This window comes from Dermacentor silvarum, chromosome 8 (genome assembly GCF_013339745.2).
Source record: "Dermacentor silvarum isolate Dsil-2018 chromosome 8, BIME_Dsil_1.4, whole genome shotgun sequence".
Lineage (NCBI taxonomy): Eukaryota > Metazoa > Arthropoda > Arachnida > Ixodida > Ixodidae > Dermacentor > Dermacentor silvarum.
Window position 1 is genome coordinate 163,519,644 of NC_051161.1, and position 26,225 is coordinate 163,545,868.

At 46.4% G+C, this 26,225-nt stretch overlaps 1 protein-coding gene across 1 annotated transcript in view; it reads left to right on the plus strand.

Annotated features, from left to right (window-relative positions):
• LOC119461814 (UPF0462 protein C4orf33 homolog) overlaps positions 1-26,225 on the plus strand; it is a 169,271-nt gene that overhangs the window by 48,444 nt on the left and 94,602 nt on the right. The window contains exons 3-5 of the mRNA XM_037723192.2: positions 15,758-15,781; positions 18,574-18,758; positions 20,944-21,001. Of these exons, the coding sequence (XP_037579120.2) occupies positions 15,758-15,781; positions 18,574-18,758; positions 20,944-21,001 (267 nt within the window). The remainder of the gene's footprint in view (positions 1-15,757; positions 15,782-18,573; positions 18,759-20,943; positions 21,002-26,225) is intronic.

A 26,225-nucleotide genomic window follows, 5' to 3' on the forward strand; every position in this document is an offset into this window, starting at 1 on the left:
GCGACGTAGTCCGAGCGATGCGCTGGAGAGACTGACCCACTAGACAGCGCTGGTAAGGATGCCCCACTGCATCGTCCTTCTTCTTCACTACAATTACCCCGGGGACGAAAAAGGGAGCCGTCCGGCGACCTAACAGTTCGTCACAATTAGGGGATCATAATACGGCTTGAGGCGCTCGACGTTGACAATGTCGCGTCCGCGATGGCACATGTCGGAAGATGGTTCAACGGGCTCAATCACATAATTGACGGGTGATGCACGCTCGACGATGCGGTAGGGGCCTTCATACTTAGGCATTAACTTGGAGGACAGACCAGGTGCAGCGGAAGGGACTGAGAGCCACACAAGCGCTCCAGGAAGAAAGGTGGGCGCAGAGGTGGTGTCACCGCGAGTGTTCTTCTGGCGCTCTTGGTCATTGGAGGTAAAAGCCCGGGCGATGTCCCGGCACTCTTCGGCATGTCTCACCGTATCAGAAATGGGCGCACATTCAGATGCGTCGGGCCGGTACGGTAGCATTGTGGCGATGGTGTGCGATGGGTGCCGGCCATACAATAAGAAACATGGCGAAAAGCCGGTAGTGCTCTGCGTAGCGGTATTGTACGCGTAGGTGACGAAGGGCAGAATGGCGTCCCAGTTTGTGTGGTCGGAGGAGACGTACATTGAGAGCATGTCGCCGAGCGTACGGTTGAACCGTTCCGTGAGTCCATTGGTTTGAGGATGGTACGCCGTTGTTGTGCGATGAACAACGTGACACTCTTTGAGAATAGCTTCAACTACTTCGGAGAGGAAGACACGTCCGCGGTCACTGAGCAGCTCCTGGGGTGGCCCATGACGTAGGATGAATCGACGAAGCAGGAAGGAGGCAACGTCACGCGCTGTAGCTGCCGGAAGCGCCGCAGTTTCAGCGTATCGCGTAAGGTGGTCAACCGCCACAATGGCCCAGCGGTTTCCAGCCGATGTCATGGGAAGGGGCCCGTACAAATCTATACCGACGCGCCCAAAGGGCCGGGTGGGGCAAGGTAAAGGTTGCAGCCCAGCTGGAGAGAGGCGAGGTGAAGATTTCCGGCGCTGGCAATCGGGACAAGAGCGTACGAACTTTTGAACGTAGCTGTACATCCCTCGCCAGTAGTACCGCCGTTGAAGCCGCTGGTAAGTCTTGAAAACGCCAGAGTGGGCACACTGGGGATCGGCGTGGAAACCTGCGCATATTTCGGAACGCAGGCTGCGAGACACGACTAACAACCACTGGCGGCCGTCGGAGCTGTAATTCCGCCGGTGAAGAAGGTCTTCGCGAATGGCGAAATGGTGAGCTTGACGGCGCAACGCGCGGGTTGTTGACCTGGTCGATGGATCAGAGAGCCAGCCTATAAGCGACGCAATCCAGGGGTCCTTGCGCTGCTCGGAAGCGATGGAGCGAAGGTCGATGGAAGACACAGTCAACTGAGATATATTGTTGTCAGCCAAGGGAGAGCGCGAGAGGGCATCGGCGTCCGAGTGCTGTCGTCCGCTGCGGTAGAGTACGCGGATGTCGTAGTCTTGCAGGCGAAGTGCCCAACGTGCAAGACGACCGGACGGATCTTTCAATGACGCCAGCCAACATAGTGCGTGGTGGTCCGTGATGACATCAAATGGGCGGCCATACAAATATGGCCGGAACTTAGTAAGAGCCCAGATGATCGCGAGACATCGCGAGCACGTTGCTTAGTTTCGCGGCATCGTCCCATTTATTGACGGCGCTTACTCGCTCGTACGTGGACAGCCAGTCCTCCACGTCGTTGTCGTCTGTGCCGCTGAAAACAGGAGGATCCTTGTGGCGAGGGAGACCAGAGCACACGACGGAGGGTGTAGGAGGCGTTTGCTGGGTCGTCGGCTGAGATTCGTCCTGAGACATGGTTGAAGAGAGGGTACGGGATCGGAGCTCCAGGATTCGTTGGAGCGTAGCACTCTCCACCACTTGTAAAGGCGTTTAATAAACGCAAGCGTTAGGGCTGACCGTTCGATCAGTTCAGGGAACCGCGAGCGCGAGCGACGTAGTCCGAGCGATGCGCTGGAGAGACTGACCCACTAGACAGCGCTGTAAGGATGCCCCACTGCATCGTCCTTCTTCTTCACTACAATATATATATATATATATATATATATATATATATATTGAAAGGGATTGAAATGGGGATTTATTGAAGCGCGGCCGAGGTATCGCAAGTGGCCTTGTATGCACAGTCCTAGCTCTTGGCATCAGCAGCTCGAGCTCGGGTCCCGCGCCGAAGCGATGGCAGTGCCCACAGTGCTGCATGCATATTCCCCACTGCAATATATATATATATATATATATATATATATATATATGTGTAATCATAAGAAGCCAACAAACAATGACACTAAAGACAACATAGGCGAAATGACTTGCACTTACTAATTGAATTTAAAAAATGATAGAGTAATGGAAATGAAAATGGATGAAAAAAAAACTGTCCGCAGGTGTGGAACGGTCCCACGTCTTCGTATTACGCATACGATGCTCTCACCATTGAGCTACCGCGGTGCCGTTTTCCCATCCATTTTCTGGTGTATTTATGTGTATACTGGTCGAGTAAACTCTGGGAGTTTTAGCCAGCGCCACCACTCACAAACCATAGGGCGGATGTGGAACATCCTTTCTGCCGCAGGCGTCACGAGTACGCGACACTTTTTGGGTGAAGGCAACTGGTCCCGCATATGCTGCCTGTAGTCATGAATGTTGCCGGATTCGAACCCTCGATATGTAGTGAACGAGAAGAAAGGACACCAAGGGGCCGATTTTTATTAATAATTTTAATGATTTTATTTAAATCATTTCAATTTTTAATAATAATTTTCATTAATTTATAATTGCTTTAATTCAATTAGTAAGTACAAGTAATTTCTCCTATGTTGTACTTGGTGTCACTGTTTGTTGGCTTCTTATAGCATGATTAATAAAAATCGGGCCCCTCGGTTCCCTTTCTTCTCGTTCATTACATAACGAGGGCTCGAATCCGGCAACATTGATGCCTTCAGGTAGCATATGTGGGTTTATTGACCTGTTGCCTTCACCCAAAAAAGATCACCTACTCGTGACGCCTGCGGCAGAAAGGATGTTGTACATCCGCCGCCATGGTTTGTGGGTGATGGCGCTGGCTAACACTCTCCGGGTTAATTCTAGTTGTAAGGCATAAATAGCCCAAAAAGCGGATGGGAAAACGGCGCCGCGGTAGCTCAATGGTGAGAGCATCGCACGCGTAATGCGAAGACATCGGTTCGTTCCCCACCTGCGGACAGTTGTTTTTTTTCATCCATTTTCATTTTCATGAATTTATAAATTCTTTAATTCAATTAGTAAGTACAAGTAATTTCTCCTGTGTTGTCCTTGGTGTCATTGTTTGTTGGCTTCTTATGGTACATTTATATAGCTGGCGCTGTACCTTAATTAGTGGCTATGGCGTTGCGCTGCTAAGCTCGAGCGCAATCTACGCCGCGGAATTCAATGATGGTGAAATGCAAAATGCTGCTCCTTAATATGCGTCACCTTCGGTGTCAACGGTGTATGCTGCCATCGCTGCAGCATTTTGATACGCAACAATGTTTTGTCACGCTCCCCGCGACTGCGAGCGCCTCCACTGGAATGGGTGTGTGCGGCTACGACCACGCTTTGCGTCTTGCAGCCTTTGCGCCGGTGGTCTTAAATTTTTTTTTTGCAGCACATCTTTTTATCTACATTTCGCCTAGTGGGCAAGGTGCGCGAGTTCTTGCAGCAGCAGCTTGCATGATTAAAGGGAAAATGAGACATCCACCCGATCATAGGAACTGCAACAAGGGAAACCCATACGGGTTCCACGAAAGGAAAGCCTCGCAGTTGAAGAAACATTCGACCAGGACGAATTTTTCTTCAACTGCGAGGCTTACCAGCACAAATCTTTCGCCGACGGCGAGGCTTTTCTTTCGTGGAACCGGTATGGGTTTCCCTTGTAGCAATTGCTACGATTGAGTGGATGTCTAATTTTCCCTGTAATTACTTCTCTCCACCTAGCGGGTTTCCGCGGAACTATTACGTAAAACAGCTCGCATGATGTGTATTGGTCACATATACCACCCTTGGTCCCACAATACAACATGCGCAAAGATTGTTCTGCTTACCCCTTCCGGTTCATTCGGCCTTGGCTGTTGAACGGGCAGAATAACAATAAAGGCTTCCTTTCATGCTGCACGGCGTGAAGTCTTCCTTCCAGCAAGATGGATATGATCGCAGCCACATCTGAAACCAATTCTTCTGAGTAAAACTACACCAAATGGCTTTTGTGATATGCTCAATTGAAACACAAAGGCACAAAGAAATCGCAATGACTGGGCTGAACAGGCGCTTCAGCGTTCACACACCATGCATTCGACAAATACAAATATAGTGCTAGGACTGCACCACGAGGTAGAACCTGCTGTAGACCATCAAAAAATGCGTTCCACCTTTTGCGACTGGGATACTACCACGAAACAAGTGTCACGAAGCACTTCGGGAAGTCAGCGTTCGCGACTTGAACGATGAAGCAGCGAGAGGTAGCACAGCCGATCGAGCACCGAAACAAGGTTTATCTCTCGTCGTCGTTCTCGCTCTCATAGCCACATCCCCACTGCTCCTTATTTCACAGTATAGTTATCTCCCCCGCGGAAAAGGAAGCCGTCCGGTTGACCAAGGGGTAGCACAACACAGGCGGATCATAGTACGGCTTGAGACGCTGGACATGCACAATGTCGTGTCGTCAGCGGCGATGATCCAAAGATAGCTCGAGGGGTTCGACGATATAGTTGACTGGAGACGTTTGGCTGATCACGCGGTGTGGGCCCTGGTACTTCGACGCGAGTTCTGGTGACAGTCCAGGGGTAGGCGCTGGAACCAAAAGCCACACTAACGAGCCAGGAGCATAGGATGCAGGACCATGGGAAGTTTCTCGATGGTGGTTCTGGCGTTGCTGGTCTCCCAACGTAAATATACGGGATAGCTTGCGACATTCTTCTGCGTGTGCTGCAGCTTCAGACAAGGTAGTGGTTTCTGTGTTGTCAGGGCGGTACAGAAGGATAGTGTCCGTTGTGGAAAAAGGTTCGCGTCCGTAGAGGAGAAAGAAGGGCGAAAATCCCGTGGTAGTCTGCGTGGCGGTATTATAAGCGTAGTTCAGAAATGGTAGAACATGGTCCCATTTGCTTTGGTCCGATGCAACGTACATGGCCAGCATGTCACCAAGAGTTCGATTAAATCGCTCGGTCATGCCATTAGTCTGCGGATGGTATGCAGTAGTGGTGCGATGAATGGTGCGGCATTCTTTGAGAAGAGCCTCTACGACGTCGGAGAGGAAGACACGGCCTCTGTCACTGAGTAATTCCCTGGGAGCTCCATGGCGAAGGATGATGTGGCGCAGGAGAAACCAGGCGACGTCACGTGCAGAAGCGCTGGACAAAGGGGAAGTTTCCGAATAGCGCGTAAGATGGTCGATGGCCACGATTACCCAGCGGTTGCCGTCTGATGTGGTAGACAGAGGTCCATAAATGTCGATACCTACTCGATCAAAAGCACGTGCTGGGCAAGGCAAAGGCTGCAATGGAGCGGTTGAACGACGAGGGGGATCTTTGCGGCGTTGGCAAACGAGACAGGAGCGGACATAATGACGGATGAATCGATACATCCGTCTACAGTAGTAACAAAGGCGTAGACGCGCGTATGTCATTAGTACACCTGCATATGCGCACTGGAGATCGTCGTGGAACGCTGCACAAATATCCGAACGTAGATGCCGAGGGATGACAAGCAACCATTTGCGGCCGTCCGGGAGGTAGTTACGACGGTACAAGAGCCCGTCCCGAAAGGAGAAGTGATGTGCTTAGCGATGTAACGCGCGATTGGTAGTGGTTGTCGATGGGGTGGACAAGAAACTGAGCATTGACAAAATCCAAGGGTGTTTCTTCTGCTCCAGAAGGATATCTGTGGCAGCAAATGAAGACTCGGACAATGGCGCCTTCGGGGAGGTAACCTCGTCTGTTAGTGGCGAACGAGACAAGACATCCGCATCCGAGTGTTTTCGACCAGAACGGTACAGCACTCGAATGTAGTACTCCTGCAGTCGAAGCGCCCATCGAGCAAGACGACCGGATGGTTTTTTTCAGGACGACAGCAAGCACAGCGAATGGTGATCAGTAATCACGTCAAATGGGCGGCCATAGAGATGCGGAAGGAATTTGTTTATGGCCCAAATTATAGCCAGGCACTCTTTTTCAGTTACAGAATAGTTCAATTCAGGTTTAGTGAGAGCACGACTGGCGAAGGCGGCGACGTACTCATCGAAGCCAGCCTTTCTCTGAGCGAGAACGGCACCAAGGCCGACGCCACTGGCATCCGTGTGGATTTCTGTTGGAGCGTTTGGGTCGAAATGGCGCAGGATTGGGGGAGACGTCAAGAGACGACGCAGCTTCGTAAATGCGGCATCGCAATCCGGTGACCAGGTCGAAAGGTTGTGGTCACCACCAAGAATCTGCGTTAAAGGTGCTATTATGGTGGCTAAATTGCGGATGAAACGGCGGAAGTACGACGCTTACCCAATGAAGCTGCGCAGGTCTTTCAAGGTCTTTGGTCGTGGAAACTGGGCAACAACTTGTAGTTTCGCCGTATCAGGGAGTACACCTGCTTTCGACACGACACGGCCGAGGATTACCACCTGTCGGGCGGCGAAGCGACACTTCTTCAAGTTAAGCCGGACACCAGCATCAGCGACGCATTTGAGGACGCGTTCAAGTCGAAGTAAGTGAGAAGGAAAGTCCGGTGAAATAATAACGATATCGTCCAGATAACACAGTCATATCTGCCATTAGAGGACGCGCAAGATGTTGTCCATCATTCTTTCAAATGTGGCAGGCGCGTTACACAGGCCAAATGGCATCACGGTGAATTCAAATAAACCGTCAGTGTGATGAAGGCCGTTTTTGGACGGTCTCACTCAGGCACTGGCACTTGCCAGTACCCGCATAGTAAGCCTAAAGATGAGACGAATTCGGCGCCCTGGAGGCATTCTAGCGCGTCGTCAATGCGGGGTAGTGGATAAACGTCCTTTCTGGTGATCTTATTGAGGCGCCGGTAGTCCACGCAGAAGCGAAATGTGCCATCTTTCTTTTTGAGAAGCACTACAGGAGGAGCCCATAGACCGTGCGAAGGTTGTATGACACGGCGTTGGAGCATGTCTCCAACGTGCTCAGCGATGACGCTACGCTCTGTGGCGGATACACGATACGGCCTCTGGCGTAAAGGCACATGGTTGCCGGTGTCGATGCGATGCACAACAGTGGAAGAACGGTAGAAGCGAGATGGTTGTAGGTCGAATGACGTGCGAAAGCGGTCAAGGAGATTGACAATCTGGGCGTGCTGACTTGGAGTGAGGTTGGGATCAATACATCGAGAAAATGTTGGGTCACACAGCAGTGTCGGAGGAGATACTTGAAGGGCCATAGCGTCAACCTGAAGAGAAGGTGGGTCGTCAGGCACATCATAAAGGAAGCATGGCTCGATTGCATCAGCGTAACCAAGACACTCATCCTGGAGCAGGCTAGCAGGGCAAGGAAATAGGTTCGATACATAAAGTACGCTGGAACCTTGTCGAATGGCAAGAAGGGCAAAAGGAAGCAAGAAGGGATGACGGCGAGCAACAAGTTTAGACGGCGTGAAAAGAACAGTAGGGTCGGAAAACCTAACGCAGGAAACGGGTACAAGTGCGGCAGAGTATGGAGGAATCTCGGTGTCGGCGGTGACGAACACATGACCGGAAGCGTCATCAGTATCTTCAAAAACGTTGGTGCCGAATGGCGACAGAGCGAGTTCAGCACGGGCACTATCTACAACGGCATGACGAGATGAGAGAAAGTCCCATCCTAAAATCATCGCATGGAAGCGGCGGGCAGAATAGCGAACTCAACACGGTATAAAGTGCCGCTTATAACAACACGCACGGTACACTTCCCTAAGGGTTCAATCGGCGCAGCGCTTGCGGTGCGTAATGAAACGGCAGAATATGGCGTCACGACTTTTCTTAGTTGAAGACGAAACTGGTTCGAAATCACTGATATTGCTGCTCCCATGTCTACAAGCGCATGAACGGCAATGTCTTCTGCATAAACTTCAAAGTCGTTCGCAGGAAATAAATTAGGGCTTGAGAAGTTCGTTGAGATCGCAGTTCTGGCCTCCGGAACTGCGTTTTTTAGTTTTCCTCTCGGATAGCTTCAGGGCGACGGACAAGCGGCGACGGACAAGCGCCGACAGAGAACGCCGACGGGGTGACGGAGACCTACGGGTATTGAAGGTGCGGGAAGCAGGAGGTGAGGCTTCGAAGTTCTGAGTGGCAGGAGCGGAACGGAACGGAGAGTCGAAACCATTGCTTGGTGCCCTCGGAGAATCCGAAGGATATATCATCCGCGCCGGCAGCAAAACCGCGCTACATGCCCTGGCAGGCCGCACGAATAACAGATAGGGCGGTTGTCATGGGTGCGCCATGGATTGACAACAGCAGGCTGGGACTGATGGAGATATTGGCGAGGTGGGCGCGCGGGCTGCTGTGGCGGCCAGTAGCTGCTTGTAGGTGCAAATGTTGCAGCTACTTGTGGACGTGAAGGAAATTCGCTGGTAGGTCTGGATTGAATAGCTGCAGACGGAGACCTTGGATTCGCGACAACGGCAGCGTACGTAAATGGAACAGGCGGAGGAGGCGGTTGATGAGCAAGTGGGACGGCGTTAGCGACTTCGTCTTGTATCACCTGACGGAGATCTGGAGACAAGCGCGACTCTGACACTTGACTGGCTGGCAGAAGAGAGAGTTGGCGTGCCACTTCTCGTACAAATGGCTTGATTTGGTCGAGGAGTGCTGAGCTAGAAGGGTAGCACTGACACCGTCACTAAGAGCTGAAAGCGCGACGTCCGGAGCGGAAGCGCGGCGCGTAGAAAGCCGTTGTTTGCGTATCTCTTCATGCACGCGGGTTCGAATGCCTCCTCGGCAAGATAGCTCTGGCAAAGCGTTGTGAGGTCGTTGACCGTCTATGGATTCGTCATCGTCTATGCCTTTCAATAAGTTCTTGATTTTGTCCTCTTTGGTCATATCTGGGTTGATACTCCGGCAAATGTCAACTACATCTTCAATGTAGCAGGTAATGTTTTCGCCCTTTTGTTGGGCACGACAGCGAAGCTGTTGTTCAGCCCGAAGTTTGCGCACAGCAGGGCGACCGCATACTTCTTGAAGTTTCGTTCGGAATTCTGTCCAAGTAGAAAAATCAGCCTCATGGTTGCGGAACCAAAGATGGGCGACCCCAGAAAGGTAGAATGGTACGTAACCAAGCTTGTCAGCGTCATTCCATTTGTTGTGGGTACTCACTCGGTCGCACGATGACAGCCACTCCTCTACGTCATGATCGTCAGTGCCATTGAATATGGGAGGATCCCGTTGGCGTGGCGCACCAGGACAGACGACCGGAGGCGGTGCCTGGGGCGGATTGGGAGGACTAGTCTCCTCAGGCATGGGACCTGTGACAGGGATCGTCCGGCTTCGGAGTTCCAGTTTTTCAAAAGGCCCAGCATCTTCCACCAAATGTCACGAAGTACTTGGGGAAGTCAGCGTTCGCGACTAGAACGATAAAGCAGCGAGAGGTAGCACAGCCGATCGAGCACCGAAACAAGGTTTATCTCTCGTCGTTGTTCTCGCTCTCATAGCCACATCCCCACTGCTCCTTATTTCACAGTACACTGTTTAGAGCACATGTTTAGAACACATGTTCAGAACACATGCCGGCCGTACACGCTCAAGCCGTACACGTAGTAGCCAGCAGACGACGCGAGAGCCCTACTATTCGCGGTTCAGCCAGTGTCCACCAGGCGGACACTCCGCTCAATCACGAGGCCAATAGTTTGATCTCGCGACGAATACTGTCACGAAGTACTTTCACGAATAAGGTCACGAATACTGTCACAGCATGTAATGCCAGGCGTGGCTTTTCTCCTGCCGATGTGGGCCAATGCCAATTGTGGCGGTATGTGACATGGCGTCTTAAAGCGATATTTGCCAGTAGGTGAGAACGCACGCAAATGTTTACTTCTTATACGCAATGCTATCACATTTATAAACTGTTGCTAAGCAACCCGAAACTCACGAGGTGTTTCAGAGCGCCAGCCTGCATGACGGAAAGAACGGTGGTTTGTTATTTTCGCCTGCCTTAATTCCAAACAGATAGAGCATCAGGCAGTTCTGGTGGGTGACCTTGCTTAAAACTCCGCCACACGTATTTTTTTGTTCAGCGGTATACGTGTTAAACGCGTTTTGATGTCAGCGCAACTAATATTCCAATATCATACTCTCTCGGTGAGAAACCTAGTAGCAACATCAACCCACGCCAAACCCATGGAGGTAGGAAAAGAAAGCGCCCGTTTAAAACGTGTGCGTATTGAATGTCTACCCAACGAGAAACCTGTCCCTCACGTAAGACGAATGCATTGGCTCGTACCTCCGTAAGCAAGCAAAACATGCTCATGCCCCCGCGTGGTTGAGGCTACAAGCACTCGGCAAAGTGAAGCGTAGAGTGCATATATCCATTGAAATCACCCATAGAACACACAGAACAGCATACGTTTCAATAAAGAACAAGCTCGGAACAAGCAACTGAACCACCAATAAAGCATGGCATACCCCCACTCAACGTGTTGGGCTGCTGAGCATGAGGTCGCGGGATTGAATCCAGGTCACGGTGGCCGTATTCCGATGGGGGCGAAATGCGAAAGCATCCGTGCACCTAGATGTAGGCGCACGTTAAAGAAGCCCAGGTGGTCGAAATTATAACGGAGTCCCACACTACGGCGTGCCTCAATCAAATCGTGGTTTTGGCACGTAAAACCACATAATTTAATTTTATATACCCCCCCCCCCTCAACAGTTGCAGGGGTGGTTTTGCGACAGCTTTGCAGGAAAAGCACTTTCGCAGGTTCATAACGACCGATAAGGGTTGATACGCGTTGGATCGAGTCCTATAATGGTGAGAACAACCGACGAGGGTTCCTAAGGGTCGGATATAGTCCTATAAAGCTTTGCGACAAAGGAAATTGTGTAGTTATCAATGACGAGATTTCTACTTTCTCTGACTGGTTCTTGCTTGATGTTTCACAACGCAGTGTTGAAACTAGTGTCTCTTTAAACATAAGCTACATGACCTAATCAAAGCCCACATCCCTACCATAACCATCACAGAACGATCTCATTCCCCGTGGTTTAACACAACATTAAGAAGGCTTAAGAATAAAAAGAAACGTCTATTTCGGCACCCAAAACTGGTGGACACAGCACGTGCTTGGGAGGCCTATCGCGTCACCGGAAAGCTCTTCCTCTCACTCACTGCTGATACTGAACAATCATTTTTTACTTCAGCTTTACCTGGTATGATACGAAGTAACCCCAAAGAAGTTCTGAAATTCTATGAAACCCACCCCCTCTGATACCGTATCGTCACCTCACAAGCGAGGTCGTCAAAATCCTGCGCCGGACGTTGCGCATGTACATAATATCGCTTTCTGTACGGTATTGACCTGCGAGCCACCGGACACATTGCTTCCCCTGCCCCTATCAGATCATCCTTTGATGCCAGAAATTACCTTCGACGCTTCTGGCATTTCTAAAATAATTGGCTCTCTAAAACTGACGTCATCCGCTGGGGTTGATGGCATACATTCAAAAATATGAAAAAAAAATTGCCCGCCTATCCACCCTGTGAAGGTGGTTGTAAAGCGAACCTTTTTACGCCACCCTCACGGTGACTGCGGCGCACTTGATATTTCACACACTACAACATGACTTTAACCACGGCCTTTATTATTATTTACTTCACAACAATGTTCACTACTGCTTTATGATCGGTATGATATACACTACTAGACTACCCCATAGTGGGGTAGTCTAGAAAATGAACCGAAGCAGTTACTAGGCTGGAAGGGTTTCGAATGACGTCAACCCTCTTTCAAGCAGCTGCATAAGCTTTGCAACAGCTGCAATCTAATCTTACGGACCGCGCCGAGCCTGTTTCCGTTGTTTGCCCGCAGCCCTTATCATCCATCATGTTGGCTCATCACTTTGAAGCTTGTTTTTGTGGTTTTTCTTGCGAAAACGAGTGCTTAGTTGTACGCTGAATGCCTGAATTCAAGTAAGCTATACTGCTATACCTGCAATTGTTAGCGGTTCGTCGGGATCGTTTTTTGATTACAACGACGGACACGACAGAACCCTTGGCTTGTAGAGGTACAAAGCTTCGCTTTAAAAGTACTAAGCATGTTACAAGCGTTATTTTGTCGTACATATTTCAGCAGTCCCTCTCCTCTGGCCTAGTCAAATTGGATTAGAAAGTGGGCAAGGTCATTCCAGCTCCGAAAAAAAGGCAACGCATCATCACCTAAAGATTACCGTCCAATATCTCTGACAAGTGTTTGTTCCAAACTGATGGAAGACGTTGGTTGTTTTGAAATTGTAAATTTTCTCCTTTCAGTAAATTACTTTCTCCCTTACCAGCACGGTTTCCAAAGTGGTCTCTCGATACTAAATATTAACCCCTATATATTTGATTGGATACGTAGCTTTATAACTAACCGACAACAATTTGACTATGCTAATGGTCACTCTTCCGCCCTTTCGCCCGTAGAATTTGGCGTTCCACAAGGAACTTTACTTGGCCCCTTGCTTTTCCTTGTGTGCATTAACGACCTACCGACTAACATTTCATCGCAGATACGCTAATTTGCTGATTGTTGCGTTCTCTATCAGCAAATTAATAATAATGACGATGTAATCTCGAAACTGAAGTTTTTCTCATCGAAACTTGTTGCAAGAAATGGTTAATGAGCTTGAATACTAATAAGCCATCCTTTTGATCTTTCCACCGCAGGCCCTCCTATCCCGTCCGCGAAGACGTAATCAATGGTTCCATTATTTCCTCAGTGCTTAAAAATACCTTGCTATCAGTCTTCGCTCCGATATGTCATACTTCACACACACTAACTAACGATGCTAAGCGCATGCTTGGCTCCTTGCGTCGTAACCTCCGTCTTGCTCCCCGGTGTCAAACATCTAGCATAGTGTACTTTCATCAGAACAAAAGTCGAATACGCATGTGCTATATGGGACCCATATCAAAGGAACCATATTAACATCTTAGAAGGAATCCCAAATCACGCAGCGAGGTTTATTTTCTCTGGTTATTTCTTTCCTTCCACTACTACAGAATTAAGTCACGGGCTGACCTACCTAACCTTCGCCCAAAAACTGCCCGTCTATCGCTATTCCGCAAGTTCTTCGATGCTGTCCTCGGACCTCCTACATTTCCCCGACTAACGGCCGTTCCAACCGCACCAACCACAAAAGGACGTGTATCCTCCTCCAGTTGGAACCACCTCTTATCTATCTTCATTTTTCGTCCGTACCTCCAGAGACTGCAATGACCTTGCCGCTTGAACTGTTCTTCATGAGAACCCTCTTCACTTCGAAAGCCTCATCGAAGAACCAACTTTTGCTAAACAAAATGTACGCGCCCATCCCTCACGTAAAACTCCTTCGGGGGCCTTTGAGGTATCGGAAATAAATAAATAAGTATGTAAGGTTGATAACGACCGATAGTGCTTATGCTAATAGGATCAAGTTTGATAAGATTAATAATGACACCGCGCCACGCGGATATGAGAAAGTGGCATAATGCTTACGCACACTTATTCAACTCCAGTTGAGTTTCTGCGCAAAATTTTGAAAAATATTTGCACGAGCAATCATGAAAAGAGCTGGAAGGGAGGATGAGAGACCAGGTGAGGAGGTATGTGGTTATCCTTAGTTTAATCGGGGATCCCATAAACACCGAGATTATATCGCCATTTTGCAACCACTTGACGGCTATGCTCTTTATTTATATGTGGTGGGTCTTCTAAGCCATACCAGGAAATGACGCTGTGTCGTCGCTGGCAGCCATGAGCGCTTGTGAGGGTGTACAAATCTTGCTCACAAGTGTGGAAACCCTCGCGAAACTAGTGCGCGTACTATTAGTTACTTTTTTAATCATATAAGATGGGTGAGTACCCTTATGAAGTTTGAAAAGTAGATATTGTCGATGGTAGCCAGAACTTCAAGTGCTACCGAAGTAACCACGTAGAATAAAACTGAATGCTAGAAGAACTTCCATTTGTGTTGTGCACTATACCACTCATCTACGTTTTCCAGACGTCTAATACTGTTAAGTGAATTTCATCTTCCACAGTTCAAAAATATTGCGACTGACTATAGCTCTAGTTATTACAAACAAATATGTTGTTAAAGTTTTGCTTGTTTTGATTATGTGAGTGTTCTTTCTTTACGCACATATCCAAACTCGGGATCGGGCAAATGGTGAGATAACTGCATTTGTGTGTATAAATTCAACGCTAGTAGGAAAGCCTTCATTTCGGCATTTGCAAACTTATGCGGTACAATGATTTAGTTGCACTCGTATTTGTTGCGGCATATTCTGCATTTAAATGTTCTTCCAGAAAAAAAAAACTTGCGATGGCTACATAAGAGAGATGAATTTCCATAGCTAGAAAATAAATAATTGATAGTCAAGGATCAAGAGACATTCACCTTAACAGACGGATCAAGGCATACATATTTTAGCTATGCGTTTCATCGGCACAGTGTAAACCATATTGAAGTAGGGAGATTTCCTTTTTCAGAAAGCTGCCCATATTGAAAATGCAATCGCAAGGTGGCAGCTCCAATATTTTTCAGCACTGGATACAACGTTTATTAAATATAATTCCGACACAGATTGCTGATCTCAAAGTTCCTCACCTCACCATGGCATTGAAGTGCAGCGCATATATGTTTGAGCTCCCGTGTTTGTTTGGCAACGCTGTTAGGACTGTGGCAACATAACATCGGCTGATTAAATACGAGGGTGACTTACAGTGCAGCCGGTGTTTGACGGGTAACCATTTCACCTGACGGCTGACCGGCAGGTTAACACGAAGTACTAAAGGCGCACAGTATTAGAAAAATGTGTGTAGTAGGTATAGTAGGCTTTTCTCGTTTGTAATACATTCACACTGAAGAAAGATAATGTTTGTCTGGAGCGGAAAATTATGAAGATAAGTATCTCCGGTCATTTTGGATCCATGGAGAAAGTTTCATATCGCGAAGTTTGGAAAAGCACAGCAGGAAACACATAGCATTGTTGTTTTAATGCCTGTGACAGTCAGAAGCTAAGTACAGACATACTTGCTTACAAATTGTGTACTGCATGGTGTGTTTTGTAGTTAAGGCTACCTTATACCACAAATAGAACCATGCAGTTTTGTCGATGCTTTTTGCAGGTTGCTTACGCTAACAGGTTTCGTACAAAGACATTTCCGCTTTAGTTACATTTATCCGGTACATTTTATGTGGCGTTTAGTACACATTATCATCTGAAAATTTTGCTTCTTTTTGCGAAGTAAGACAATATGAAAGCAGAGCAATAGTTTTAAGGTTGAAAGAGCCTTTCAGTAGGCGTGGCAGCTCGACATAGAATAATACTATAGCGCACGTTGAAAGGACGTGCACAAAACTATCGGCTACGATTCATATCATCGTATTTCGAAACGGGAATGACGTCGCTTTTTCGACACATCTGCGATGGGGGACCAAAGTATGCAGTGGACTTTAACATTATTTCTCCTTGTCTTTTAACCATTTAGGAGAAGCCTCGACAGAATAGAATTGTAAGTATTCAATTCTCATATCATAACAATTCATGCCAGAAGGCATGTATAACAATTAGGCGGGCAAAAGAGTGTTGGTTACTTTAAACTTGCTGTCTGGCAAATTTTTTCTTTAGCGATCTACACATGATTTACACACTGCACATGAAATATTTTTTTATTGCACGAACCATCTAAACAATATTCTGCTTTGGTTTTTTCACAAATGTCTATACAAAAGAATGCCACAGGTCATTTCTACAATGAAATGAGCTCACTGTATTCACAGGGACCTCGTTATAAAATTGCAATATTTGGCACTAACAAAACAATGAAATTTCTTGATAACTAAAGCAGTAAGTACCTTCAATAAAATGAACTTCAACATTGCAGCATAAACTTTGTGGCTTATACTGCATTTACTAAAGAATCTGAAACATTCAAAGAGGGATCAAGACATATCCACGTGAGGGAAATAGATTTGCTAGGAGTGGATCCATAAATTTCCGCACAAAATGAATTCACAAGAAGCTGGGCGTTACCTGAAACTGGACAACAAAAGAAAGGATGTTTGGTAGACTAGATAGAACACATTCGCGCTGGATTGACAGCCGCTATGAGAGATGCATGTACAATTTCTCGACAACGGGGTTGCCTTGGGTACTAGCTTCTTGCATACAGCAGTTTGAACATCTGTCCTAGAGCACTGCACGGGTCGATTTTTTCAGCCCGGGCCCGGCCCGGGCCCGGTTTTACGTTGGCGGCCCGCCCGAGCCCGATCAAAACTTTTATGGCAAGACCCGGGCCCCGCCCGGGCCCGCAAATAATCTACGTTACCCGCCCGGCCCGGCCCGCCACCCCTTTACCTTAGGCCCGAGCCCGGCCCGAGCCCGACTCGAAACCGGCCCGAACCCGGCCCCAGACCGAAAAATAATGTTTTTCAGAGTTGAGACGCCCGATAATAACTAGCTGCACGTTACATGCACACCACCAGAAAGCCCGAGCCTGGCCCGGGCCCGGGTCAAAAAGCACACGCCGTGCCCGAGCCCGGCCCGAGCCCATGAAAAAACTGTTCTGCCCGGCCCGGCCCGGCCTGTGGGCCTGGCCGGGCTCGGGCTTTCGGGTAAGCCCGAGCCCGTGCTGTGCTCTAATCTGTCCTATGTTTTGCAATGAAATGTAATTTGGTAACATCAGTATAAGAATGAACTCACTGGTCCTAAAAGCACAAGTTTCACGTTCGCTTCATCATTCAACTTATGGGCTCATGCCACATCGCAAGCATCTACTATAATTTGTTAGCTTTCCTTGAAAAACAGCTTATATCTAATTTTGTAGCCTTCGTGCAAGGAATAACTCAATAACTGCATCTATCTCGAGAAATTACCTAGTTAGGCAGGGTTCTAGCTTAATATACACTATACCAACATGTCGCAGTACAAAGAAAATTTGTCCACCAATGCTGTTCTGTAGAACCTAATGATATGGCTTCTATGTGAACATTACAATATCAATGAAGGTCTGACTATTAGAAGGGTCTCACTATATTGTTAGTTGACAGGGACGTATAATAGCTGTCTATAAGCCTTAATAACGAACATATTCAAGTGAAAATTCTGAAATAGCGCCGACATAGCCTCACATCGTAATACCCACGGTAGGGAATGATGTCGAAAGATGTTTAAAACTTAGTACCGATTTTTTGAGTGAGACTTTAGAGAGCTGTAGTTTACTCATCAAAACCTTTGTGCCGTTCTGCCATTTTATTCAGGATTCTTTATTCATGAAAATGTTAGCTAGTTAACGCATTTACTCCATCTAATACATTTTTTTCAATATCGTGCGCTTTCATATAAAATTTTTGAATCACATATTGAAATAAAAAAATTAAGTATTCCGATTTTCTTACTATGACAAGGCCTTGGCACAACATCTCTATGAGAGAGATGCACGATAGTTGATTGTTTAAATGATGTGGTTGTTCTGGACACACATACATACAAGCAAGAATCCAGGGGAGCCTTCTCTTACATCTCTTCCACTTGATTGAATTATTGCTTAGAAAAATGTTGATTACGTTATCGTTCAGCTGCAAAACCCACCTTATGTGGTGCACTGACGACAAGTTTCATGCAACGTCAGCGGCAGAGGTTGGCTCCAATTTTTGACACAAGTCTCCAGTCGCAGCTGCGCCTCTATGGGAGACGCCTCTTTTGCCTCTAACATGGGATGTTTTCAGCATGTGGGTTATTTTTAGCCAGAGGACCACCTGCGACTCAGCTCTAACAGCCTGCGAATATATAGAGCAATTGGAAAAAGTGTGTTAGTATGCAACCAAGGTGCGTTGGAAAGTTCCAATAACGCGTCAAATATAAAAATGAAAGAGCTGACTAAGCTACTCACTTTTCCCAGGATTCTGTTGTGCAGTCTCTATCTATACACATTAGGTTACACTACTACTTACATAAAAGCCCTTCTTTGGGGTTCACGTTAATCACTGTTACTTTTTCAATTGACTCCTTCCAAAAAAATCAAGTATATTTTACTCGAACAAGAAAGACAAGCCTTGCAAAGGCGGCATGACCTATGAGTTGTGATAATGGTTTATGCACAAAAAAGTATGCTGTCAAATATGCAGAAGCTAACCCAGCAAGAAAGTCTAGAGAACAGAGAACACAAATCTAGGAAGAAAGCGCACATCAATATCGATTGCAACATTGCCTTGCGGCCTCGTTGGGCTTGTATTGAACCTTATTGCGCTACTTTAAGCCTCCCCTTTCAAGATCCCCTAACAAACCTTTGACGAACCTTTGCAGCCTGTACTTCAAGATTTCGAAGACCTGCAACGGCAGTGAAGTGCCTGGTCAGCCATACCTCTTTCACCTGGCATTGGCTGAAGGGGACGAGATCCCACTGGAAATGAAGGCCGCCTTCTTCGATGACACGTGCCAACCGCCAGGACCCGCTGGGGGTTCTTCAGTTTACCTTCGCGAGTACGAAGGTAACACAATGTTTTTCTTGCCGTAACTCACGCTGACATATCCTTCAGTGTACCAAATTTCACTGCAATACAGCTAAAGCTTCGATAAGAATATTTGTTGACATCTTGATAAATCTAAAAATTACAATCGACACCTCCCTTACAAAATGATCCATTTTTATAATGAAATTGTGATTTGTATCTTATACAGCCCTTCAAGAAAATCGTCATATTACTTTGTGGCATGAGTTATTTTAGTGATTGCGCTCATCAATGGTTAGAACACGGGGTCTTCGTTACTGGAGCCTCCTATGATAGGTGAAGCAGCGCTCTCGATAGAACTCTCTCACTCTGTCAGTCTACCAGACATACTGCTTGCCACTGGGAAAAATATATATGGTACACGTTGGCTTCCCTGCCAGTCAAAAACCATGTAATGTGCCGTTTCCTGCGGGAGTGTGTCTTATCGTGTAGTCGATTACTAACCAATTGTTTTAAATTTGGATGGGGCCGAAAAAAAACGGCTTTAACGTTGACGCGTTCCGCCAGCCTTTTCAAGTTGTGCGAGATGCGCAAGTACAGCACAACAGTTTCTTTATTTTCAGATCATCGGTGAGCCTGAGAATGCTCACTTTTTCACATGGTCGATACCACATGATCAAACCTTCTGCGACCGACACCTGAACGTGAGGGCGGTAGCCTGCTTCCAAAATGCGGAAAGGCTGACTGTAACAACTATCCATTTTGAAGTGACCCCATAATTTAAGATCGTTTTCGAGATACAGACCACCGATGCTTTTTTGACCAGCTCAGATGCGTTGAGCTAAGCGGCAAAAGCTGATTATTTCCTCCCGGCTTATAACGCCAACAGGTTCGGTCAGCATGAAATGCAACAGTGCAGCATTCTCTTTTCAGTGGGTAATTTGTTGGTTAGTAACAATGGCTCTATACACTGCCGAAGCAGGCTTCATAAAATAATTAAAAAGCGTTCGGAGGCAATTCTGCCACCGGTAAAAATGATCAAATATTATTCAACATATCTAAAGATCATGTAAACATCTGCATCAGTTACGCGCCTAGATGTGAAGCTTAGGTTTTAGCTGTCAAGCTGAGCTAAAAGAAGTCGCTCAGAACTGGAAGAATATAGGACCCTCTACAGGGTCGTTGTTTTTGAATAAATTGCTTTCCACCCCATACGATGTTGATCAACTTAAGATAAAAAGAATAAGACTTCTGAAAGATCTCTTGCCAACCCAGCACATGCACATTTCAAGCCAACACCGCCGAAATATTTGGTTCTCTTGGTTATGCCCGCATTTGGTCTTGTGGTAAAAGAGTTATTTATATAGGTGGCTAATAAGATAAATAATCTATACATAACTTTGTCGCAGAGGGGGCTCACAACCGTCGGATCACCTTTAATTAAAAAAGGTTGTCATTTGCGAATGATTAAGCTTTTCTTGTAAGAACAGAGCCACCGCTTTTAGTCAAGTGCCAATACCTGAAACGATTACATTGAAATGAAAATTGTGGTTTGTGTGTTTGCACTGAAGAAAATTTGAGTATAATCTCTTTTGTTCTTACCGATTTGAGCCACAACATTTGAAAGATCGAGTTCTTCCTTACCATCTGAGATATTGAGTGGTGTATTAAAAATTGCGAGGAAGCTTAGGTTACTGCTGTTGATCGATGCAATTGCAACTAAGGTAGAAACTGGAATAATACCAAGACCATGTCAAAAATAAAGGTTTGTATCTATTCATCACTACAACCGATAAATAATAGAAAACCGCATTTAATCATGCCAAACATTAGGGTGCATAAATATTGAAAGTTTCTTCACAACATTATAGGCGGGATATATTTCTACATCTGTCGATAAAGTTTGCAAACCACATGCACCCACTGCTCTCTGGCGGCGTTGAGATTGCTGGCAGTGACCTAGTTTGAATGGTGAATCCTACCATTTGCCTCGAGGTCCTTACTTTTTCGCGCCAAGTGGAGGCGTCGACAGCAACGCCTATCACACGGCAACAGGCCAAAGCTCAGTCCGAAACAAAATTAAAAAAAAGAAAGAAGGAAAGAAACAGGCGTCTACTTTTAGGGCAAGGTGCATGTTTATTGCTTTGACTTACTGAGATGATTCAAATAAATGCGGGTTTTAAAGTTTACGGAACGTTGATTTAATGCGTCCCTGTATACACAGTTTTTCAGATTGCATTCGTGGGCACAGACGGCTATTATACTCAAGTCGACATCGGACCGTAAGTTTCAAAATCTTTCCCTTTTAAAGTTATGTTTGCATTGCTTCTCAGCAGGGGAAATATTCTCGCACAGGTGTTTGGATTTGTTTATAAGCTCGTATGTTACTTCCGCTGCCAACTCTTAAAGTTTGTTTTAATTGGAAGTCTATACACAGCGAAAGGAAAGACAAGCCCAAAATGACAGACTTAGGTAAGCTGATTTGTGATAGCTCCACCAATTGCACGATATGCAATTTCATTGCTTCATAATGATTTGCGCTAATAATGAAGACACTACCCGTTTTATCTACTATTGATTAGCGACTTTTTTCGTCGAAGCCTTTCTGTTGAAACTGCTGAGATTGTTCCATTTGTTATACTATTGCCATTGCGAATTTTTTTATAGTTGCGAATACATAAAAATTAATTGCGCACTCTCATTCGGTGTAGGAAAGAGGCAACGACTCTAATCAGAGAGAAACACTTTAGCGGGGGAACTTGCGCGGTCGAAGAAATTCACTAACACGAAGGCGACAATAGACGACCACCGGAGTAGCTGTAAAAAGTGAGACGTGAAGAGGCACTGAACCGGCAACCATTATACATTACGAAAACTTTTGTTACCGATTTCGCATAGCACCTTCGCATCTTACCGTTCACTCACGTGTTGCAGCACTGAAGTGGCGGTATATCTCGGGGGTGGGTCGGTTCAACAGTGCCATCCCGCTGGATTCATTAGTGGTTCAGATTAGAGTTAGAAAAACTGAGAAATAATAAGGCCATTTGTGCGTCCCTCGAGTGAGCTGTGTTCTGTACATGGACGCATTGTACAAGTCCACGAGAAGTCCGCCAGGTGGCATTCGTGGCGCTCGGTTGCGTGGGAACTGCAGAATGGGTTCAGGCCAGGCAGACGCTTACAGGATAATATGTTTGTACTAACTCAGTGCATAGAGATTTCAGTAGCTCAGAATATACCTTTATCGATAGCATTTCTAGATATTAAAGGAGCATATCACAATGTAGACGGGGAATTGTTATGGCATTTTCTTAAGCACGAAGGCAGAGATGACGATTTTGTGGAGCTGCTGAGGGGGATATATAGAGACAACCAAGTACAAGTTGTATGGGAAGGTCGAAAAGGTAATGAAATGGTGCGAATTCGCCAATGATTGAAGCAAGGATGTCCTCCGGCTCCATTGTTGCTCACACCTTATGTTAAGAGTATAGAAAGACGACTAGAAAACAGCGAATTAGGGTTTGATTTACCCTACATGCATAATGAACAAATAGTGCAACAGAAAGTCCCTGCACTGATGTACGCAGACGACATTGTGCTACTAGCGAACAATAAAAAACGGGCAAGTTTGCACTCGGTCGTACAAAGCTTAGGCACAGCGAAACTGCCGATCCTCAAGTCTTACTGGCTGCTACTGCTAGGTATTAACTTGGTTGCTGCTAGGTCTTAACTTGGTTTAACTTAACTACGCATGTAGGAAGGTATTCTCGAGCAATAATTATCGGAGGTACCTTCCCTTTCGCGACATTTTGCGTGACTAGCACTGGATGAGTCGGCGCCTGCGAGCGACAGCGTTCCTGGCATGCCACAAACGTAGGCTGTCTAAGGTTGTCACAATGCCAAGAGAGCTGTTGCTTGCCAACGCCGAACGCGTTCGCGACATTTCGCGTGACTAGCGCTGGACGCGTCGGCGCCTACGAGCGACAGGAGAGACGCCGCTTGCCTCCGGAGGGTACGGACGCGCTCCACATAGGCTCCGTTATTTTCCACTCTTCGTGGCGGATAATCGACTGGGAATGGCCTGAAGTCTACCAGAATCGGTCTTTGAAGGTGCCCGGCACCGGTCTGCTCCGTTTTTGGATCATTTCCGTCCAGATTTTCCTATCTTTCGTCGATTTTTCTCCGACGCCGGGCTGGCCCGGGCCGCCGGGCCTAACGAACGCCGCCGGCTGCTCATCGCCCCGTCTCACCTCCGGGTACGTGTCGCAAGATGCCGTACCACGTCGAGCTTTCGCCCCATGAATTTGAGGATGACCCACGCTGGTCCCGAGCCATTCGGGCCCGCAACAAGATCTACCCCGCGCTGAAGCAAGCGCCGGCGAGTGACACGTCAGCGCTACCCGGATCCCCGGCAGGTCCAGGCAAGCCTGCCGCCCCGCCGCAAGGCAAGTCTGCTTCGCCGAAGTTGAAGAAACACCCTGCTCTACCCCGGCTACCGGCCACGGACTTCAAGATTGTTTTCCGACCGCGCGGGGGCCTCGATCTTCGACCCATCAACGGAAGTGCTCTCCTCCCGATCCTCTGCGCTGGAGCAGAGATTTACTACAATCAAGCGAAGAGCCAAGACAAGCTCCGGATTAACCCACACAACAACTCTCTCACTGTTAGTATTCAATTCAATTCAATTTTATTCACAACACACATACAAAGTTGTGTTGAAGGCTCCCCTGGCAAAAAAGCTGTAAGCATACAGCTTGACGGAGGCCAGGGGGGCCAATAATCGGCAGCAGTGTCAGTGAATTAGTAATAGCAGTAAATGGCAATACATGAAGACGCATCAAAAACCCTATACCAATACTATAAGCAACAGTCACAACAATAAATACCTATACACTATAAGCAAATACATACAAGACATGCAAATACATGCACTACATACTAGATGCACTAATAAAACATGCAAGTAATACTCGTATATAAGACGAGATAAATACATTGTATCAATAAAATTCATCAAATACAAACATATTGCGCAATCGCCCTCGTGAAAACCCAACATCTTTATTTACACGCTTTTCAAGTTTATTCAGTAGCACTGGTACATTATGAGTTACAGATTGCAAAAGATAATTGGTTCTAGGGCACGGTACCAACCACCTTTCGCGTTCCCTTGTCAAAAGAATACTGGAACGTTCTACAGGATTAGACACGCTATTTAGAAATTCAGCAGTTTTTGTTTCTGCAAAATGAAGCTGATGCAAAAGACGGTAGCTGTATGAGTGCTCGATATTAACTATCTTGTTTCTCTGAAATAGTTCTTTTGTTGGGTGAAAATAGTCGACAAGGCTTGCACAGCGAATGGCCTTCTTTTCTAAAAGCAAGAGCCTATTAATATTACTTTTTGTTGTTGTGCCCCATATTAATAAACAGTAGTTTAAATGCGATCGAAATAGTGAATGATAAAGTTGGAAGAGGATTCGAGAGGGGAACATGTGTCGACACCTGAACAACACGCCAATAGCTGAGGACAGCTTTTTTATAAGCATGTCGATGTGTGAATTCCACTGCAAATGGTTCGAAAATGTTACGCCTAACACCTTGTGTTCTGCCACTACTTCAATAGGATGGGGCCCCATGGTCAAGTTTATGGTAGCAACGGCTTTGTTTTTGGCAGTGAAAATGATGCCCTTAGATTTTTTAGCGTTGATGTGAAGGTAGTTACTAAGCGACCAGTCATGTAATTTTGAGAGGACAGAATTCGTGCGCAGTACTAAGTGGATGTCGTTATCAGCAGTAACAAAAAGACTAGTGTCATCCGCGTATAAAATAAATTTAGTCTCATTGTCAATTTTATTTAGATCATTAACATATACGTTAAATAAAAAGGGGCCTAGGATGCTGCCCTGAGGAACTCCAGTCGGTAAATTCTTAGGTGTTGATACAAAACCGTTAATCGCCACGCTCTGTTGCCGATTAGTGAGATAAGAATGCAAGAGGGAGTGCGTCACTCCACGGATGCCGTATTGTTGTAGTTTAGTTAACAGTATACCATGATGGAGTGAGTCAAAAGCTTTACTGTAGTCTATGAAAATGCCAAGTGTTAATTGACCCTTTTCGATGCCCTGTAGAATTATTTCCTTTTGCACTAGAAGCGCAGACTCAGTGGACCTACCTTTTGTAAAGCCATGCTGGCAGCCGGACAAGATGTTGTGCTTAGAAAAAAAGCCACTTAGTCGCGATAAAATTATTTTTTCAAGGCCCTTCGAGAAAACAGGCAACACAGATATCGGCCGATAGTTAGAAATGTCATTTCTGTCGCCACCTTTATGTATCACCGATACACGTGCTTCCTTCATCTTGGAAGGAAAGATACCCGATTCAATAGCAAGATTGAAAATATGTGCCAAGTATGGACAAACAAGATCGAGCACGTGTTTCACTGGCCTAATCTGTAGACAGTCTATGTCGATAGCCTTGCTATTCCTCAGAGATTTAAACGTTTGGTATACTTCCGAGCAATCTGTTGGTTGAAAAAACGCTGTGTCGAGAATATTTGTATCAAGCAAGTAAGAGGAATTGATTGAAGGTGCATGTTTTAGTGGCAATGAGGCATAATGTGCGCTGAAGTGCTCCGATAAAGCAGTGCCGGAGAGTGTTTTCCCGTTTAGTGTAATTTCGTTTAGATTATTTTGCCGTGAATGCATTCCCAGTACGTTATTTATAATCGCCCACACACGATCAGGTGTGCGTGCGCTTTGGAAAAGGTGTTCGTAATATTCCTTTTTCGCTTTCTTTAAATCCTTAGTCAGCCGATTGCGGAGCTTCTTAAAAGCCGTCAGAATTGATAGATCACGCTTTTTTAGAAAACGGCTGTGCAGTTTATTTTTCTGTTTAATCAGACACATCAGATCACGGTTAATCCATGGCTTCCGTAATCGTTTATGTGGTGCAAACAATTTCATAGGAAAGCAGTGTATGTATATTTTACAAAATGCCTTCAAAAACTCATTGTACGCGCTTTCTGCGTCTGTTTTCATTAGTACAGTACTCCAGTCGTTATCTCGTACTTTGGTTCTAAACAGATCCAATGCCGATTGAGTTATTGTTTGGTGAAATATTCTGGGCATATGCGTATGCTTGTTAGCAACAGAAGAGTTTAAATCTGCCATGAATATGGGGCAGTGGTCACTGATGTCGCAGTTAATTGTGCCAGCAGCTGTTACAATTGTGTCAGCATTGGTAACAAAGAGATCTAGAACAGATGAACTGGTCGCTGACACTCGTGTGGGCGTTGTAATGACATTGCGAAAGCCCAGCGCAGTCAGTCTATTTAGCAGTTCCACAGCATTGTTGTTTTCTGGGCAAATGTTAACGTTAAAGTCCCCACCAAGAATCAATCGGTACCTTTGATAGGAAGCATGCTCCATAAGGCAGTCAATAAAATCTAAAAAGTTTACCACATTTCCAGCAGGAGGGCGATAACAAACGGTAAATATGGTGTCATTGCAG